This window comes from Saccopteryx leptura, chromosome 1 (genome assembly GCF_036850995.1).
Source record: "Saccopteryx leptura isolate mSacLep1 chromosome 1, mSacLep1_pri_phased_curated, whole genome shotgun sequence".
Taxonomy (NCBI): Eukaryota; Metazoa; Chordata; class Mammalia; order Chiroptera; family Emballonuridae; genus Saccopteryx; species Saccopteryx leptura.
Genome location: NC_089503.1, coordinates 260195864 through 260215432, shown reverse-complemented (window position 1 = coordinate 260215432; position 19569 = coordinate 260195864). Strand labels below are relative to the sequence as shown.

The following is a 19569-nucleotide window of genomic DNA, read 5'->3' as shown; positions in this document are numbered from 1 at the left end:
CAGAGCTCTGAGACAGAGCCCAAGGGTTGGCGAGGCTGAAGGACGTCCCATTTTATAACTAGTAAGGCAGATCTGAGAGCGGCAGGCAATCCCCTAAAGTTATGCAGTGCTCAGGTGTATGTTCGATCGAGACCCAGGTGCTGTGCTTTCCAATCTGGGAGTCAGAATCGCCTTGGTTTAAAAATCTCTGCTCTGCTTTTGCTGACCTTTTTTCTGGTCCAGGATTCCATTTAGTCACATCTGCTTAAGACTCCTCCACTTGATGACAGTTACTCAATCTTTCCTAGCTTTTTTGACCTTAGTACTTTTGAAGAAAGACTGCTGGTTTTGGAGAATACCTATAAATATGGGTTTATCCACTGTTTCCTCAGGATTAGACTGAAGTTGAGTTTGGGCAGGAATCTGAGAAGCGATGTTGTGTCCTTTCAATGCATCATATCAGAAAGCAGGCGATGTTGGCTGTTTCTTAACTATCAAGTTATAATTTTAGCCTTTGCAATTAATAAGTGTCTTATGGGGGGATACTTAAGAGGCTATAGCAATACCCTATTTCTTTTTTAACACTTTAAAAAGCATTTTTCACCCAATAGGTTTAGTATCCATCCACAGCTTTTTTTTTTTTTTTTTTTTTTTTGTATTTTTCTTAAGTTGGAAACGGGGAGGCAGTCAGACAGACTCCCACATGCGCCCGACCGGGATCCACCCAGCACGCCCACCAGAGGGCGATGCTCTGCCCATCTCCGGGGGTCGCTCTATAGCAACCAGAGCCATTCTAGCACCTGAGGCAGAAGCCATAGAGCCATCCTCAGTGCCTGGGCCAACTTTGCTCCAATGGAGCCTTGGCTGTGGGAGGGGAAGAGAGAGACAGAGAGGAAGGAGAGGGGGAGGGGTGGAGAAGCAGATAGGCACTCCTCCTGTGTGCCCTGGCCGGGAATCGAACCTGGGACTCCCGCACGCCAGGCCAACGCTCTACCACTGAGCCAACCGGCCAGGCCAGCACTTTTTTTTTTTATTAATTAGTTCATTGATTGTTTCTCATATGTGCTTTGACCTGGGGCTCCAGCCAAGCCAATGACCCCTTGCTCAAGCAGCGATCTTGGGCTTCAAGCCAGCAACCATGGGATCGTGACTATGATCCCAAGCTCAAGCCAGCAACTCCACAATCAAGTTAGTGAGCCCTTACTTGAGCCGGTTAAAAGTTGTGCTCAAGACCCTGGCCGATTGGCTCAGTGGTAGAGCGTCGGTCTGGCGTGCAGGAGTCCCGGGTTCGATTCCCGGCCAGAGCACACAGGAGAGGCGCCCATCTACTTCTCCACCCCCTCCCTCTCCTTCCTCTCTTCCCCTCCCGCAGCCAAGGCTCCATTGGAGCAGAGTTGGCCCCGGCGCTGGGGATGGCTCTGTGGCCTCTGCCTCAGGCGCTAGAATGGCTCTGATTGCAACAGAGCGACGCCCCAGATGGGCAGAGCATCGCCTCCTGGTGGGCGTGCCAGGTGGATCCCAGTGGGGCGCATGCGGGAGTCTGTCAGACTGCCTTCCTGTTTCCAACTTCAGAAAAATACCAAAAAAAAAAATTAATTAAAAAAAAAAGTTGCGCTCAAGCCCTCGACTTTGGGGTTTTGAACCTTGGACCTCAATGCTGTATCCATTGCGCCACCACCAGTCAGGCTTTAGACACATTTATATCACTATGAACTAATGAGTATTTTTTATTTTCTGTGTTATAATTAATTTCTATATTGCTTATATGCTGCACTTTTAAATTTTTTTATTTATTCATTTTAGAGAGGAGAGGGAGAGACAGAGAGAGAGAAGGGGGGGAGGAGCTGGAAGCATCAACTCCCATATGTGCCTTGACCAGGCAAGCCCAGGGTTTCGAACCGGCGACCTCAGCATTTCCAGGTCGATGCTTTATCCACCACGCCATCACAGGTCAGGCCTATGCTGCACTTTTTTTTTTTTTTTTTTAAATAGAGGCAGAGAGAGAGTCAGAGAGGGATAGATAGGGACAGACAGGAACAGAGAGACATGAGAAGCATCAATCATCAGTTTTTCGTTGCGACACCTTAGTTGTTCATTGATTGCTTTCTCATATGTGCCTTGACCGCGGGCCTTCAGCAGACCGAGTAACCCCTTGCTCGAGCCAGAGACCCTGGGTCCAAGCTGGTGAGCTTTGCTGAAACCAGATGGGTCTGCGCTCAAGCTGGAGACCTCGGGGTTTCGAACCTGGGTCGCCTGTATCCCAGTCTGACGTTCTATCCACTGCGCCACCGCCTAGTCAGGTCTATGCTGCACTTTTAAAGATTACTTATTCGTTTATTTTAGAGTGGGGGAGAGGAAAAAAAGGGTTGGGGAGCAGGAAGCATCAACTCATATTGTTGCTTCTTGTATGTGCCTTGACCAGGCAAGCCTATGGTTTTGAATTGGTGACCTCAGCATTCCAAGTTAACACTTTATCCACTGCACCACCACTGGTTGGGCTTTGCTGCACTTTTTAGCTAGCTCCTATATCCTTTTAATATGTCTCTTTCTCTGAGTACTTCCTTATTTTTACCTTGCTTGCTTTGGAATATCCTTGAAATCAGCCATTTTTCCAAGGAGCCTGGTTCCTCTTCTTGAAGGATGGTATTTAGAAACCAAGCTCTGAGTGCTGGGTTTGCTTACTAATTAAAGACCCTCGCAACTGTCAGAGTTAGATTTGTATGTCTACTAACCCATGCTGAGGGAGGAAGGACTTTAAGGGCTGACTGAGTTAGTTTGAAAAAATAACAAACCCCAGTTGTGAAGCCTTTTATCAGCTCCCTGAAATAACTTGCAACACAGGCAAGAAAAACGGGGTATGTGAACAGTCGAGGACAAACAGTTCGAACCTCCTCTGATATACCCTCCCCTCCAGGAGACACAAAAGTCACATAGGTCTGCAAACAAAGAAATGAAAGAAATCAGGCACTCGTCACATGAAAGCTAAAGCTATAAAGGTGTGTAAGATTCAGAAAATCTAAGTTTGGGGAGCTTGTGTTTTATTGCCTTTTTTGGGTCACGCTGCTCCACTGGCTAAAACAAACCCCCCTTCCTCCCGCACTTGTCTGAGCATCTTTGTACTCCTTTTATTTCCTGCAACATACATACATACATCTATATTTACTTCTATATCTGTCCCCTTGTGTGTATACTGAAAATCATGAACAAAATAGGGCAAATAGTAATTGCTCAATAATTGTTAGCAATTTATTATCAGTTGAGGTCTTACAATGTGTGTATGTTAACAGGTATAATTTTTTTGGGTCTCAGTTTGTTAACTGTGAGCCTAGGCCCTGGCCGGTTGGCTCAGTGGTAGAGCGTCGGCCTGGCTTGCAGAAGTCCCGGGTTCGATTCCCGGCCAGGGCACACAGGAGAAGCGCCCATCTGCTTCTCCACCCCTCCCCCTCTCCTTCCTCTCTGTCTCTCTCTTCCCCTCCCGCAGCGAGGCTCCATTGGAGCAAGGATGGCCGGGCGCTGGGGATGGCTCCTTGGCCTCTGCCCCAGACGCTAGAGTGGCTCTGGTCGCGACAGAGCGACGCCCCGGAGGGGCAGAGCGTCGCCCCCTGGTGGGCGTGCCGGGTGGATCCCGGTCGGGCGCATGCGGGAGTCTGTCTGACTGTCTATCCCCGTTTCCAGCTTTGGAAAAATACAAAAAAAAAACCCCAAAAACAAAAACTGTGAGCCTAGGTGATTACAACATCTGCCTCTTTAAGGTTGTTGAAAGCCTGGAAGATACACACATGCCCTTGGGCACATGGAAGTAGAGCCCTGAAATTGGAGTTATAGCCTGACCTGTGGTGGCTCAGTGGATAAGGCATCAACCTGGAAACACTGAGGTTGCCGGTTCAAAACCCTGGGCTTTCCTGGTCAAGGCACAAATGGGAGTTGATGCTTCCAGCTCCTCCCCCCTTCTCTCTCTCTCTCCCTCTCTCTCCTCTCTAAAAATGAATAGATAAAAAAACATTTTAAAAAAAGAAATTGGAGTTATATCAGTTATAATTTCCAATTCTGTCATATCCTAGTTGGATGGCCTTGGGCAAGTGGGTTAACCTTATGAAATCATGCACGCAAGTTCCTTACAGCAAGGTTTAACCACTCCAAGCTGTCAGTAAACTGTATTAGTACGCCCATACTCTGCTGCCTTAATTCACTGAAAAGTTAATGAGAACCAGGATTTTTTAAAAATTGTTTTCCATTGATTTGAGAGAGAGAGAGAGAGAGAGAGAGAGAAGCATCAACTCGTTGTTCCACTTAGTTGTTCCATTTAGTTCTGCACTCATTGATTGCTTCTCCTATGTGCCCTGACCAGGGATTGAACCACTACCTTGGTGCACAGGGACAACGCTCTCTATCCACTGAGCTACTGGCCAGGGCCATCACTGTTATCTTGAACAAGGTAATTAACTTCTCTGTGCCTTAATTTCCACATCTGTAGAATGAGGATAAGAGTCCTACCGAAATACATGCATCCATATAATTCTTTTTCTTTTTTTAAGATTTTATTTATTGACTTTACAGAGAGAGAAGGGTTGGGGAGTGAGAAGTATCAACTCACAGTTGCTTCACTTTAGTTGTTCATTGATTGCTTGTCATTGTGCCTTGACCGGGCAAGCTCAGGGTTTCAAACCAGCAACATCAGCATTCCAGGTTGATGCTTTATCCATACATTCATCCAATTTTAAAGAAGACAAAAGAGAAAAAAAGGAGCATAAAGAAGGTGTAATAGCCTGACCTGTGGTGGCGCAGTGGATAAAGCATCAACCTGGAAATGCTGAGGTCGCCGGCTCGAAACCCTGGGCTTGCCTGGTCAAGGCACATATGGGAGTTGATGCTTCCAGCTCCTCCCCCCTTCTCTCTCTGTCTCTCCTCTCTCTCTGTCTCTCCCTCTCCTCTCTAAAAAAATGAATTAAAAAAAATTAAAAAAAAAAAAAAAAGAAGGTGTAATAGAACCTGACCAGGCGGTGGCGCAGTGGATAGAGCATAGGACTGGGACACAGAGGACCCAGGTTTGAAACCCCGAGATTGCCAGCTTGAGCGCGGGCTCATCTGGTGTAAGCAAAGCTCACCAGCTTGAGTCCAAGGTCACTAGCTCAAGCAAGGGGTCACTCAGTCTGCTGTAGCCCCCCGGTCAAGGCACATATGAAAAAGCAATCAATGAACAACTAAGGTGCCGCAATGAAGAATTGATGCTAATCATCTCTCTCCTTTCCTGCCTGTCTGTCTCTATCTGTCCCTCTCTCTGACTCTGTGTCTGTCACACACACACATACACAAAAAAAAAAAAATCAGAGAGACAGGAGAGATGAGAAGCATCAACTCATAGTTGCAACACTTTAGTTGTTCATTGATTTCTCATATGTGAGCCTTGGGGGGCTCTAGCTGAGCCATTGACCCCAGTGGTGAGATTCAAATAATTTAACAACCAGTTCTCTGCCCTAATGACTGTTTTAAGTATAAAAAAATGATATACTGAAAGGTAGTTTATTATTTCATGCATTTAATACTTAAATAAGAATAATAAAAGAGGTACACAAAACTAAATTATGTTATAAGAATGTTTTAAAATATTAATGAAAAAGTGTTACATAATACCTGACAAAAAAACAAGAAAACCGTTATTTAAAATATTTCCAGGCCCTGGCCGGTTGGCTCAGCAGTAGAGCATCGGCCTGGCGTGCGGGGGACCCGGGTTCGATTCCCAGCCAGGGCACATAGGAGAAGCGCCCATTTGCTTCTCCACCCCCGCCCCTCCTTCCTCTCTGTCTCTCTCTTCCCCTACCGCAGCCAAGGCTCTATTGGAGCAAAGATGGCCCGGGCGCTGGGGATGGCTCCTTGGCCTCTGCCCCAGGCACTAGAGTGGCTCTGGCCGTGGCAGAGCGACGCCCCGGAGGGGCAGAGCATCGCCCCTCTGCGACGCCCCTGGTGGGCTTGCCGGGTGGATCCCAGTCGGAGTCTGTCTGACTGTCTATCCCCGTTTCCAGCTTCAGAAAAAAAAAAAAAAAATTCCATATTGCTTTTTTTCTTCTTCCAGAGACAGAGAGAGAGAGTCAGAGAGAGGGTTAGACAGGGACAGACAGCAGACAGACAGAAAAAGAGAGATGAGAAGCATCAATCATTAGTTTTTCATTGTGCATTGCAACACCTTAGTTGTTCATTGATTGCCCTCTTATATGTGCCTTGACTGCGGACCTTCAGCAGACCGAGTAACCCCTTGCTAGAGCCAGTGACCTTGGGTCCAAGCTGGTGAGCTTTTGCTCAAAGCAGATGAGCCCATGCTCAAGCTGGCGTCCTCGGGGTCTTGAACCTGGGTCCTCGGCGTCCCAGTCCGACGCTCTATCCACTGTGCCACCACCTGGTCAGGTCATATTGCTTTTTTTTTTTTTTATCCCCAGAGAGTCAGAGAGAGGGATAGACAGGGACAGAAAGATGAGAAGCATCAATCATCAGTTTTTCGTTGCACATTGCTACACCTTAGTTGTTCATTGATTGCCCTCTCATATGTGCCTTGACCGCGGGCCTTCAGCAGACCGAGTAACACCTTGCTCAAGCCAGCGACCTTGGGTCCAAGCTGGTGAGCTTTTGCTCAAACCAGATGAGCCCGCGCTCAAGCTGGCGACCTCAGGGTCTCGAACCTGGGTCCTCCACATCCCAGTTCGATGCTCTATCCACTGCGGCACCGCCTGATCAGGAGCAATTTTTTTTTTTTTTTTTTGTATTTTTCTGAAGCTGGAAACAGGGAGGCAGTCAGACAGACTCCCGCATGCGCCCGACCGGGATCCACCTGGCATGCCCACCAGGGGGCGATGCTCTGCCCATCTGGGGCGTTGCTCTGTTGCGACCAGAGCCACTCTAGCGCCTGAGGCAGAGGCCATGGAGCCATCCCCAGCGCCCAGGCCATCTTTGCTCCAATGGGCCTTGGCTGCAGGAGGGGAAGAGAGAGACAGAGAGGAAGGAGAGGGGGAGGGGTGGAGAAGCAGATGGGGGCTTCTCCTGTATGCCCTGGCCAGGAATCGAACCAGGACTTCCGCACGCCAGGCCGACGCTCTACCACTGAGCCAACCAACCAGGGCCTCAGGCACAATTTTTTTTTAACCTATGAATGGAATGAACATTACTATGGGTGCTTAGAATGTGCTGTAGTGCAGATGAACATTAAAAAAGAGTAAGGAAGGCCTGACCAGGCGGTGGCGCAGTGGATAGAGCGTTGGACTGAGATGTGGAGGACCCAGGTTCGAGACCCCGAGGTCGCCAGCTTGAGCACGGGCTCATCTGGCTTGAACAAAAAGCTCACCAGCTTGGACCCAAGGTCGCTGGCTCAAGCAAGGGGTTACTCGGTCTGCTGAAGGCCTGCGGTCAAGGCACATAAGAGAGGGCAGTCAATAAACAACTAAGGTGTCGCAACAAAAAACTGATGATTGATGCTTTTCATCTCTCTCCATTCCTGTCTGTCTGTCCCTATCTATCCCTCTCTCTGACTCTCTCTCTGTCTCTGAAAAAAATAAGAAAATAAAAAAAAGAAATAAAAAAAAAGAAAAAAGAGTAAGGAATTCGCCTGACCAGGCGGTGGTGCAGTGGATAGTGTGTCAGACTGGGATGCAGACGACCCACATTTAAAACCCCAAGGTCACCAGCTTGAGAGTGGGCTCATCCAGCTTGAGCTGATGACCCCATGGTTGCTGGCTTGAGCCCAAAGGTTGCTGGCTTGAGCCCAAGGTCGCTGGCTTGAGCAAGGTGTCACTCACTCTGCTGTAGCACCCCCCCCCCTTAAGGCACATATGGGAAAGCAATCAATGAACAACTAAGGTGCTGCAACCAAGAATTGATGCTTCTCATCTCCCTCCCTTCCTGTCTGTCTGTCCCTATCTGTCTCTGTCTCTCTCTCTCTCTCTGTCTCTTTTTTTTAATTTTTATTTTTTTATTTTTACAGAGACAGAGAGAGTCAGAGAGAGAAATAGATAGGGACAGACAGGAATAGAGAGAGATGAGAAGCATCAATCATTAGTTTTTCTTGTGACACCTTAGTGTTCATTGATTGCTTTTTCATATGTGCCTTGACCGCGGGCCTTCAGCAAACTGAGTAACCCCTTGCTCGAGCCAGCGACCTTGGGTCCAAGCTGGTGAGCTTTGCTCAAACCAGATGAGCCCGCACTCAAGCTGGCGACCTCAGGGTCTCGAACCTGGGTCCTCCGCATCCTAGTTCGACACTCTATCCACTGCACCACCGCCTGGTCAGGCTCTCTGTGTCTCTTATACACACACACACACACACACACACACACACACACACACACACACACAGTAAGGAATGTAAGTTTGTGATTTCCACATTGGGTGGCTAACCAGGTGCTCACCTTAGAGAGAACCCTGATTACAAGTGCCATTTTTATAACCAGTTCGCCGAACTCAACAAAATATTAGGTATCAGTTTTGCTGAACCGGTGTTAACCAGCTGAATCCCAGCACTGATTTATCCCTTTGCTCAAGCCAGCTTCCTTGGGCTCAAGCCAACAACCTTGGTCTTCAAGATAGTGACCTTTGGGCTCAAGCCAGCAACCATGGGATCATGTTGACCCCATGCTCAAGCTGACGAGCTTGTGCTCAAGCTGGTGACCTGGGGGTTTCGAACCTGAGAACTCAGCATCCCATATTGACACTCTATCCACTGTGCCTCTACCAGTCAGGCTAGTTTATATTTATTTTGATTGTTAATGTATTAGTGTATTTTACTACAGTTTCTCTAGTCCCTGTAGTTGGTGCTGGGTTAGGTGCTTCTGCCTTACAGATAAAAACACCAAGGTTCAGCCTGACCTTTGGTGGTGCAGTGGATAGAGTGTTGACCTGGAGTGCTGGGGTTGCTGATTCAAAACCTTGGGCTTTCCTGGTCAAGGCATATATGAGAAGCAAGTATAAGTTGATGCTTCCCGTTTCTCTCCCCTTACCTTTCTCTCTCCCTAAAATTAATAAATAAAAATCTTAAAAAAAAAATTAAAACACTGAGGTTCAGAGATGGACAGGGCTGGGACTAGCCCAGTGCTTATTTGAAAGTCTTTCCCTGCAATTTCTCACACATCCTCGCTACCTTCCACCTCTTCTGGTTGGCCAGCCTGCTTCCTTCCTTCCACATTGATTTTCTTCCAAGTCCCCTGACCTTCCTTCCACCTTTTGAGTGGGCCTCAGGGTTTAAACAATGAGAAACTACAGGCCCTTCCCAGACTTTGGGGGTCTTCCAGCCTAGTGGGTGAGGCAGAGGTAAGGCCAAGTGATGGCACCAACAAAAGTCAGTTATGAAGTGGAGGTTCAGCATGCGAGCAGAACAGCGAGTCAGTGCACCTGGCCTTCAGGTCTAGGTTTCCTTATAGGAGGTGACCTCCAAGCTCTGATATAACAAGTTAGTTACTGCTCAAAGCCAGTACCTCCTCCAGTGTTAGCTACTTCCAAAGCCCATGCCCTACTTGCTGACTTAATTATTTGTTCATTTATTGAACTCCCATAGGTGCTAGGCATCATTCAAGGAGGTGGGGGGAGGGACAAAAGAAGCAAAATTCCTTCCAGGAAGTAGCAGATATAGGTGAGAGGGTCAAACAAGATTAAGGGGGTAACTGCTGGGAAGGAAAGAAAATAGAGCCAAGGAGAAGTACCGGTAAGTTCCCTACCCCTTCAAAACAAAATCTACAAAACAACCATCTAATCGAGGCAGCCACCTTCTCCGCAGGCAGTAGGCACCTTATCACCACCTGGCAGAGGGTGCAGGGAGGAGGATCTACCCCAATTGTCCTGCTCACTCAGTAGCTCACCTAGCAACTCTGGTGAGAACCGGCAACCGTCCAGTGATTAGACAGACCACGCAAGGGAGTCGGAGTTTTGTATACCCTTGGGCACATCTCTCACCTTCGGGGCGTCGGGTCCACATCCATAACTGGGACTTCAGAGTGTGTTTTCCAGAACACCTTAAGGAAATACTATTTAGTGTTGTTCTCCCAACAGCCCCCAAGGTGAGAATGCATGGTTTGGGGTGTTCATCCCCATTTAACAGAGGAACATGATGAAGCTCAGACTGGAGCGGTAAACCGAGCAGGGTACGTGGCACTGACCAGCAAACGGACTGGTTCAGAGCCCAGCACCTCCAACTTCCCCCGGGTTGCGCGGTGGCCTCTGCCCCTTTAAGAAAGCCCCACTGATACAAGCAGGAAGGGGGCGGTATCTACGCCTAAGATGGATGTGCACTTAAGCCAATGGGCGCTGTGGTCTCGGTGGCGGTGGCCAATGAGATTTGGGGGGCGGGACTGGGAGCTCGACCCTAGTTCTCGAGGCGCGGCGGCCGCAGCTGGGGGCGGGGAGGGGGGCGCAGGACCCCAGACGGGGGTCCCGGAGCCGGAGGCACGTGTTCCGGGGCGCCCACAGGGCTGAAGCGGCCGGGAGCGCTGCCCGAGCCTCAGCCGACCCGGGAACCGGCGCGGCGGGGGCTGCAGCCGATGGGCGGGGCGAAGGGCCGCGGGGGAGGCGAGCCGGGGTGTGCGGGGGGGGGGGGGGGCGGCCGGAGGGCTGGAGGGGGCGCGAACTGGCGAGGGTAGCGGGGGGGTGTCTAGGCGGTCCAAGGAGTGTTAGGGAGGCTCTGCTAGCAGAGATGTGTAGGGCCTGGGGCGATTGTGGGGTTCGGGGGGTCGGGGACTTAGCCTGGTGGCGTCAAACGGGGGTGGGGCGTTGGGAGCCAGGATGAGGGGGTAATGGAGGGCCAGGCCTGGGCAGGGGGCGTTTGGAGGACGGAGGGTGTTATGGAATCAGGAGGGGGCGTCTGGAAACATAGGGGTGTTTACAAGGCGACAGGACGGCTGTGGGGGACCTGGCCGGGACTGTGGGCGGTGGTGTGGTGGTTGGGGGAGGGAGAGGACGATTTGTGCGGGCATAGGGGATTGTGGGGGTGGGGGCTAGGAGGTCTCAGAAAAGGGGGCTGAGCCCTTAAGCAGGCAGGTGAGAGTTGGGGAGGGATAGGGGATGCTGTGGGTTGGAATGATGGCTGTATCACCTCCGAGCTTGGGGCCTGGAGGGGGCAGTCACTGATGGTCCACGGAAGAGGTTGTAGAATGCGGTGGGGATCTCCACTACGCTTATTAAAAAAGGCCACTTTGGGGGGTAGTCTAGAGGCCTGAGGAGAGGAGAAAGGGCTCCCAGGAAGAGTTTGGGCCAGGGTCTCGGGTGTGGTTTAGGTTCATGGCATGGCACGGAAGGAAAAGACGTGGGATTTCTGGGTGGTGGGATGTTAAGCTCACCTTAGAAGATGGGGAGCTGGTAAAGATTCAGTTCTCCTTTTCCGGCTCTGAAAATAGTCTTCCTAAGAACTCAGGGATTGTCCACCTAAAAAACAGCATCTCCTCTGGGATTTAATGAGATAAAGCCCAGGTTCAAATCCTGTCTTTGCAGTTGGCTTGCTCTGTGACCTTGGGCAAATGGCTTTGCCCCTTTGGGCCTCAATTTCCTTTTCTACAAAATGGTGGGGGGGAGGTATTGTTTCCTACTTCCTGGGATGTTTATGAATGCTAAATATTATTTGGTTCTAATAATAGCTAACTGAGCCTGATGCCTAAGGGTTGATGCTTGGGTCCTTAAATCCTATGAGCAAGTTAGGGTTGTTGCTCTACTCACTGTACAGATGAGGAAACTGAGGTCTGAAGCCTGTAAGTAACATAGGAAGTGATCCACAGTGCGGAGAAGGGATGCATAGGAGGATTTGAGGGGCTGGGTGGGATTCTTACCACCGTCCATTCCCCCTACCAGGGCCAGTTCCCGTCCCCCAAGCAGCATGGCATCCTGTGCTGAGCCCTCTGCCGTGGTCCCTGAGCCCGCCACCCCAACGTCTGCTGGGGTCCCACCACTTGAGGACTTCGAAGTGCTGGATGGGGTGGATGATGCAGAGGGTGAGGAGGAAGAGGAGGAGGACCTGAGTGAAGTGCGACCACTAGAGGACATGGGACAGCCCCCACTGGAGGAGACCGAACAGCCTGGGGCCCTGGCCCGAGAGTTCCTGGCTGCCATGGAGCCTGAGCCCGAGCCTGCCCCAGCCCCGGACGAGTGGCTGGACATCCTGGGTAAGGTGCAAGGGTGGCTCAGGTTGACCTATAGTGCCCTGACAACTACAGTTCAGGAGTGACCTTGGCTTATGCCTTCTACCCTGAGTCTCATTTCCCCACCTCTGCCATGAAGTAGGTTGGAAGTAAAACATGTAACCACAGTGATCACCAGACATAGGCAGCTCCTTGAGATGTTTCATGTCTGTCAACCCCCATCATTGTCACACACACACATGCACACTAGCGTAGAGAGGCTGAGTCACCTCTTCAGGGCCACACAGTCAGCATGCCAGGCTCCAGCAGTTCCCAATCTCTGCTGCTTTTTTTCTTGTCATTTGACAAGAGCCTGTCCCCTGGAAAATATGTCCTTAGGTCACATAGATCTGGGGAACATCCCAATTTATTATTCATCCCTTTGTGGTTCACAGGATTCATTAGTGTTCTAATTGCTCAGAGAAGTCCTGCAAGAAAGGACTTCAAGAATCCACACGTGTCCCCGCCATGGATTTGATCACAGCAGCTCTGAGAGCTAGAGAAATATAATATATTGCTACTAGTACTGATATCGAGTATGCTAAATAATGCTAGTGCCACACAAATAGTAAAACATTATTACTACTATCATTTATGCTTTTAACAAAGCAATAGTATATAGTAATACTAATACTGATAAAGCAAAATTCTTAACTAATGTCACCTCCGTTGCTGATAAAAATGTTATACCGGCCTGACCAGGCGGTGGCGCAGTGGATAGAGTGTCGGACTGGGATGCGGAAGACCCAGGTTCGAGACCCCAAGGTCACCAGCTTGAGCAAGGACTCATCTGGTTTGAGCAAAAGCTCACCAGCTTGAGCCCAAGGTTGCTGGCTTGAGCAAGGGGTTACTCAGTTTGCTGAAGGCCTGCGGTCAAGGCACATATGAGAAAGCAATCAATGAACAATTATCAATGAACAATTAAGGTGTTGCAACGCGCAACGAAAAACTAATGATTGATGCTTCTCATCTCTTTGTTCCTGTCTGTCTGTCCCTGTCTATCCCTCTCTCTGACTCTCTCTGTCTCTTTGGGGAAAAAAAATGTTATACCATATTTCTCCATGTATAAAATGCTCCCATGTATAAGATGCACCTTAATTTTGGGGCCCGAAATTTGAAAAAAAGAGAACAAGCGTGAAAAATTGGGAAATGTAAGTAAACAAATCTACAACAATGAGCGCAAAAATAAGCGTGAAAAAGTGGAAAATGCAAGTAAAAAAAATCAATCACTATATAAGACACACCCAGTTTTTAAAGAACCTAAATTTTTTGAAAAAGGGTAAGTCTTATACTTGGGGAACTGTGGTAACTTCTAAAAATAATAGCACATCATAGTGACTGCCTACTTGTTCTGTGCCAGGTTTGTACACTATCTTTTATCTCACAATAACCCTGTGATATAATTCTTACTATACATATATTTTATAGACAGGGAAACCGAGGCTCAGATAGTGAGGGTGCTTGTCCAAGATTATACAGCTTCCTTGACTATGTTGGAGTCTGGGAAGCTTTTCTCTACTGATACTGGGAGCTGCTCTGCTCTTCCTCTGAGGGGGAGGCTGGCTCTGTTAATTTATATTCAGTCAGCTGTATTCTGAGGTCAGCATTCAGGCTTCTAGGCAAGGAAACTGAGGGATTGAGAGGGCATATGATTTGCCCAAAGTTCCCCTGATGAGAGGCAGTACTTGATTGTGACTCTGCACATCCACCTTTAGTGCCCTGAAACCTCAAGATACAGGGTCCCCCAGTATCCACTAGATCAGTGGTTATTAGGCTGGATGTGTGGGCATGTATAAGTTGGGGAACAGCACAAAAATTTGAAACATTGTAGAATATTCCAGAATATGAAGAGAGACTTCCCTATCCCTAATCTTTAGACTAGGGTCCACTCAGACTTGCAGTGTATTCCAGACCAGTGGTATGTTACAGACCACTGGGACACTGAAGTCCAGAGTTAGGGGATCACCTGCCCAGTAAGTGGCAGAGCAACCTTGGAAGTTCAGCTTATGTGCTGGTGCTGGACCACTCCCAGGATGGGTGGAGCTGGTGGACTGGGGGATAAGGGCTTGGCCAGCAAGTGTCCATCTGAGCCACCCAGTTATAGGCTGCTTATTTCTGGTCCCTCGCAGGGAATGGGTTGTTGAGGAAGAAGACGTTGATCCCAGGCCCACCTGGCTCTAACCGCCCTGTTAAGGGCCAGGTAGTCACGGTACAACTGCAGATGTCACTGGAGAATGGCACACGGGTGCAGGAGGAACCAGAGCTTGTGTTCACCCTGGGTGACTGTGACGTCATCCAGGTGAGAGTTGGTTGGGATCTGGGCGGGATAGGGTGGGGCAGAGGTGGAATGGAGGGATTGATGGAAGTGGAGGTGGTGATGGGTGGGTAGGCTGGGTGTGAGCGGCAGGCGGCACCTGGACCCACCTGACCCTCATAACCCCTGCACGCCCAGGCCCTGGATCTCAGTGTCCCACTCATGGACGTGGGAGAGACGGCTATGGTCACTGCTGATTCCAAGTACTGCTATGGCCCCCAGGGCAGGTGAGAACCTGCCACTGCAAGGGTCCCTGTTGGGGTAGGGAGGAGGTAGGTATGTGAATCACCAAGTCACATAGCTCATGGTGGCAAGAGTCCCTTTCTTCATGCTTCAAACTTGTCCAGTCAATGTGTCTGGGATACCATCATGGTGGCTGCCAGGTCTGAGTGCACCCCCTGCCCCACCCCCCAGCAGGAGCCCATATATCCCCCCACATGCGGCCTTGTGCCTGGAGGTGACCTTGAAGACAGCTGTGGATGGGCCTGACCTGGAGATGCTCACAGGGCAGGAACGTGTGGCCCTGGCCAACCGGAAGCGGGAGTGTGGCAATGCTCACTACCAGCGAGCTGACTTTGTGCTGGCCGCTAACTCCTATGACCTTGCCATCAAGGCCATCACCTCCAGCGCCAAAGGTGAATGTTTGGTAAAATCCTCCCACCTCCCCTGCAAATGTATCTTCTAGTGCCAGAAACCTCAAGCCACAGGGAGCGTGAGACTCAGAATGTTGTAGAATATTCCAGAATATGGATAGATGCTCAACTGTCCCTAATCTTTAGGCCAGGATCCACTCTAGTTCTGTGGTAGGTTCCAGACCAATAGGATGTCACAGAACACGGGTAAATGTGGGGGCACAGCTAACTGCAGGTGGTATCACTCCACATGTCCTTGATTAAGCCTCTGTTTCTCTTAGGCTCTGTTTTGTAGACTCCTTGGCAATGCTCTTAGGATGGGGCAGTCTTGGCCTGTTTTAAAAATGGGGAGACTGAAGCCAGAGAGTCCTGAGGTCCCCTGAGGAGCAACTTCCCATGACTGGGACCCCTCCTTAGTCTCCTACCAGCTGCAGAGGGGTGGGTCTTGGCCCAGGTCTCGTAGTAGGCAGGTGAATATGAGAGGCTGGTGGTGTGGTAACAGCTGTCACAGTGAGCACTGTCCCTCCCTGCCCCCACAGTGGACATGACATTTGAGGAGGAGGAGGAGCTCTTGCAACTGAAGGTGAAGTGTCTGAACAACCTGGCAGCCTCACAGCTGAAGCTAGACCACTACCGGGCCGCGCTGCGCTCCTGTAGCCTCGTGCTTGAGCACCAGCCTGACAACATCAAGGCGCTCTTCCGCAAGGGCAAGGTGGGACATGGGTGGGCGGGCCATAGGTGTAGGTGGCAGGCTGGCTCCCCCAGCACAGACCAGTAGGATTAGTCCTGAACCCAGAATTTGAAAAGGGCATAGGTGTCAGCCAGCTAAGCTTCCTGGGGTACAGGTAGAGAAACTGAAGCCCAGACAGGTGCAGAAGTGTGATTTGATTCATAGCAATTCATTGACCAAGGCCTGATGTGAACCCAAAGCCTGAGGCTATCATAACTGCCTTGTGGCTCAGTGGTGACTGCTCATTGCATACAATCCTCCATGGCTCCCATCTCCTTCAAAACAAAAGCTGAGTTCTCATTGCAGCCATTGTGGCTTTGAGCCATCTGATCTTCCTTCTCCAACTGTCACCTTCCACCTTCTCTTCCTTCTTTCTCTCTATCCTGTTCAGCCTTTTACCCCAAATGCCTTTTCATATGCAATTCCCTCTGCCTGAGACATTCATACACCACGTTCCCTGCATGGGTTCTTCCCTTGCCTTCTTCAATTCCTTGCTTTGATGCCACCTCTTTGGGAACCCCTCTCTGCTGTCCCCACCCTCATGCCCTCCTCTGTCTTCATACTTCCCATGTTGCTTTCAACACATGGAGGTGTCAAGTCTATTGTCCATCTCCTCTGCTAAGAGGTGGGGATTTTGTCTGTCTTATTCATTGCTAAATCTCTAATCCTATAAAGAGGACCAGGTAGACAGTTGGTACTCAGTAAATGCTGGTGGAACATAGGGAAGAATTTGGCCTGCATGGACTTGAACTTAATTGCTTTTGTTCCCATCTGTTCATCCTCACAGCAGCCTTGGATGGGAGAAGAATGGGGATTTTTCAGCACCTTTTAGCAGTAAACTGAGAACAAGCAAGCACTGGGTCACCTAGTGTGTTTATGAGAGATCTAAGCAGGGCTCTCTCCAGCCAGTATTTTTTTTAGCACTTGCTAGGTATAGAGTTCTACATAGAAATGTGGAGAGGAAGATGTTATTTCTATTTTTTATGGATTTATAATCCTTTTGGGGACTGTCTGCTCATATAATTTACATGTTTAGATTTGCTGTTTGGAGGTAACAAACCCACTCAGACAGATTTGAGCAAAAGGACGAATTGATGGTTTGTGACACTGCCAAGTCCTGGGTGGCTTTGTTCAGGCAGGACACGATCCAGGCATTAGCAATGTTGTCGAACTGTTGTGTCTGCTGCTGTAGGTTTCCCTCAGGCATGCTCCTCTCTTGGGGTTGACCAAGATGCTTCCTCCTGACCCCCACAAAACCTCCAGGCTTATAGCCTTGCCACTTAACAACCAGTTTCCCAGCGGCACCAGTATATTTTAGGCTGGCTTTCATTGGCTGGTTTGAATCACATGCTGGCCCTGAATCATTCACTTTGGCTAGAGCTTTAGAAATATCCGATCAAGGTGGTTAGGGAAGAGTAGGTAAACTGGCGACTGGGTCTTTTTTAAAATTTTTTAAATTATTTTTATTTATTTATTCATTTTAGAGATGAGAGAGAGAGAGAGAAGGGGGGAGGAGCAGGAAGCATCAACTCCTATATGTGCCTTGAACGGGCAAGCCCAGGATTTTGAACCAGCGACCTCCGCGTTTCAGGTCGATGCTTGATCCACTGCGCCACCACCGGTCAGGCGCAACTGGGTCTCTTGCATAGGCCAAGACAGACACTCAGGGAAGGAGAAGATTGGGGGGGGGGGGACACTGAATCCAGTGCGACACTCATGGAGTCTGAGGGCTCAGGAGAGTAGTGTGGGGTGACTGGACCCCGGTGATAGATTTGGGACTTGTCAGGGTGGCCAGGAGTATGGTGGGGCTGAGTTTTATAAAAGAAAGCAAGGCCCAGTGTGGGTCCCAGAGTGATGCCACCTATTTCCTCCTACAGGTGCTGGCCCAGCAAGGGGAATACAGTGAGGCCATCCCCATCTTGAGGGCGGCCCTGAAGCTGGAACCTTCTAATAAGGTGAGCAGAATGGGGTGCCCTGGGGACTTACCCTGCTGGCTTGTCTGGGAAGTCCCTCCTGTCGTCTACCCCTTGTCCTTGCTGTGGCTCTCCCTTTTGTGTTTCTGCCTGGGCAGTGGCAGGGGGTAGGTGGCTGAAGGGCCCAACCAGCTTGCTGGGGCCCTCATGACCCCTACATAGGCAATCTGAGCTCATCCTGAATTAGGGGTCCCAAAAGCCTAAGGTGCTGCCAGCTTGGCAAGTGCCAATGTCCCCAGCTTTCCTCCCAGAACCTCATGTTCTGCCCCATGCATGGGCTCCCTAGAGGCATGGAGATGGCAGTCCCCACTTTGCCAATGCCCAGAGAGGGGCTGACAGAACCCTCATGTTCCAGTGGTCCCAGTCTCAGAATGACCCAGGCCACCAGAAAAGCAGAGCACCAGTGATGGTGGTCACACTGGTTGCTGCCACCACATGCTCTTAGCCCAACTGTCATACACCTCTCCCAGACAATTCATGCAGAGCTCTCGAAGCTAGTGAAAAAGCATGCGGCCCAGCGGAGCACGGAGACTGCCCTGTACCGGAAAATGCTGGGGAACCCCAGCCGGCTGCCTGCCAAGTGTCCTGGCAAGGGGGCCTGGGTGAGCTGCGGTTGGTGGGCAGGGAGGCTCCTGGAGGAGGGGCGGGGCAGACCATATAAAGAATGTCTTCATTTTGCAAATACTGATGTCCTTGGCAACTGGGCTGTGCTGGACCATGGTGGGGACACAGTCCCTGGCCCTGTGTGACCAGGGCAAAAGTAGAAGTCAGTACATGATCTGTAGGGTTTAAGGTGGGGAGTGGGCCCTTCCAGAGGGCCAGGGAAGGTTTGGGGAGATTTGATGCATGTGTAGGAGTTTGCCAGGAGGCAGGAAAGGCATAGTCAGGCAGTGTCTTGCTGGAAGGCCTTGGGCCATGTTGGTACCTGAGGCCCAAGATACTGCTCTTGACTGCCCTCCAGCCTCCTTCTCCTTCCCCTTTGTCTACAGTCCATCCCATGGAAGTGGCTGTTTGGTGCAACTGCTGTTGCCCTGGGGGGTGTGGCACTCTCTGTAGTCATCGCTGCCAGGAACTGACCACCCAGGTGGCTGCCACCCCCTGTGAGCACCGTGGACCCCATCCTGCGCTCCCTAACTCTCCCAGGTTCCCTGTCCACTACCCTCCGGCCTAGCCCCCTCTTCTGGGTCAGGGACAGCGAGGTTTGAGGGTTCTATTGCCTAGTAAGCAGGAGGGACTAAGGCCCTACAGAAGGAAAATGAGGCAGGGCCTGGGCCCCATGGCTAGTACAGAAGTAGGGAGCCCTCATTCCTTCATACCCAATTGTCCTCCTTACCCACTTCCCTGGGTTAGGTCTCAACAGAGGCCTGTCTCAGTTTTTCCTTCCCAAGGCCTGGGGGCAGCCCTTCCCCCACTCAGTCCCTGTCCAAGTGCCAACCCCTTCTGCTCAGCCTGCTGTCCTTTGTCCAGGCTCTTCCCCCCACCTGAAGTGAAATAAAGCCTCCCACCCTGCATTCTGCTGGCTCTGGAGCCTTCTTTCACTGCCACTTGGTGCTGGGCCAGAGCGGGGCGAGGGTGGGGTGTCTCCTCTTGGGCGACAGCAGACCTGTGTTACAGAAGAGGAAACAGGTCTGGGGAAATGGGATGATGTGTCTAGAGTACCTAGCTGTGAACTGTAGGAGTTCACACCCCCATGCCTGTTACCACATATTGTCTTGTTTCTGTTAACTGAAAACAGGGACCCTGATGGGACCTAACGGGGGCTTCTCTGAGACCAACAATTGCAGGCGTCTATAGTATTGTGAGC

The 19569-nt window shown here is 50.3% G+C and overlaps 1 protein-coding gene across 4 annotated transcripts; it reads left to right on the top strand.

Moving 5' to 3' along the window:
* The first annotated feature begins 10301 nt into the window (after positions 1–10301).
* FKBP8 (FKBP prolyl isomerase 8) lies at positions 10302–19276 on the top strand. Of its 4 annotated transcripts, none has more exons than XM_066350294.1 (9): positions 10302–10395; positions 11791–12101; positions 14246–14415; positions 14569–14657; positions 14845–15065; positions 15602–15774; positions 17670–17747; positions 18236–18367; positions 18755–19276. In XM_066350294.1, exons 2-9 carry the CDS (start codon positions 11816–11818, stop codon positions 18839–18841), a joined length of 1236 nt encoding a protein of 411 aa, XP_066206391.1. In that variant the 5' UTR covers positions 10302–10395; positions 11791–11815; the 3' UTR covers positions 18842–19276. The 4 variants fall into 4 exon arrangements, with proteins under 4 accessions (XP_066206391.1, XP_066206392.1, XP_066206390.1 ...); XM_066350295.1 differs by having other exon boundaries at positions 10304–10401; positions 11797–12101; XM_066350293.1 differs by lacking the exon at positions 10302–10395 and adding an exon at positions 10509–10528 and having other exon boundaries at positions 14848–15065.
* The last annotated feature ends 293 nt before the right edge of the window (positions 19277–19569 follow it).

What these genes read in the sequence shown, in the direction of transcription:
- FKBP8 (XM_066350294.1), top strand. Translation starts at nt 11,816, where the DNA reads ATGGCATCCTGTGCTGAGCCCTCTGCCGTGGTCCCTGAGCCCGCCACC. An exon ending in CGAGTGGCTGGACATCCTGG is followed by an intron (nt 12,102 to 14,245) that starts GTAAGGTGCAAG and finishes GGTCCCTCGCAG; the next exon opens with GGAATGGGTTGTTGAGGAAG. An exon ending in TGCTATGGCCCCCAGGGCAG is followed by an intron (nt 14,658 to 14,844) that starts GTGAGAACCTGC and finishes CCCACCCCCCAG; the next exon opens with CAGGAGCCCATATATCCCCC.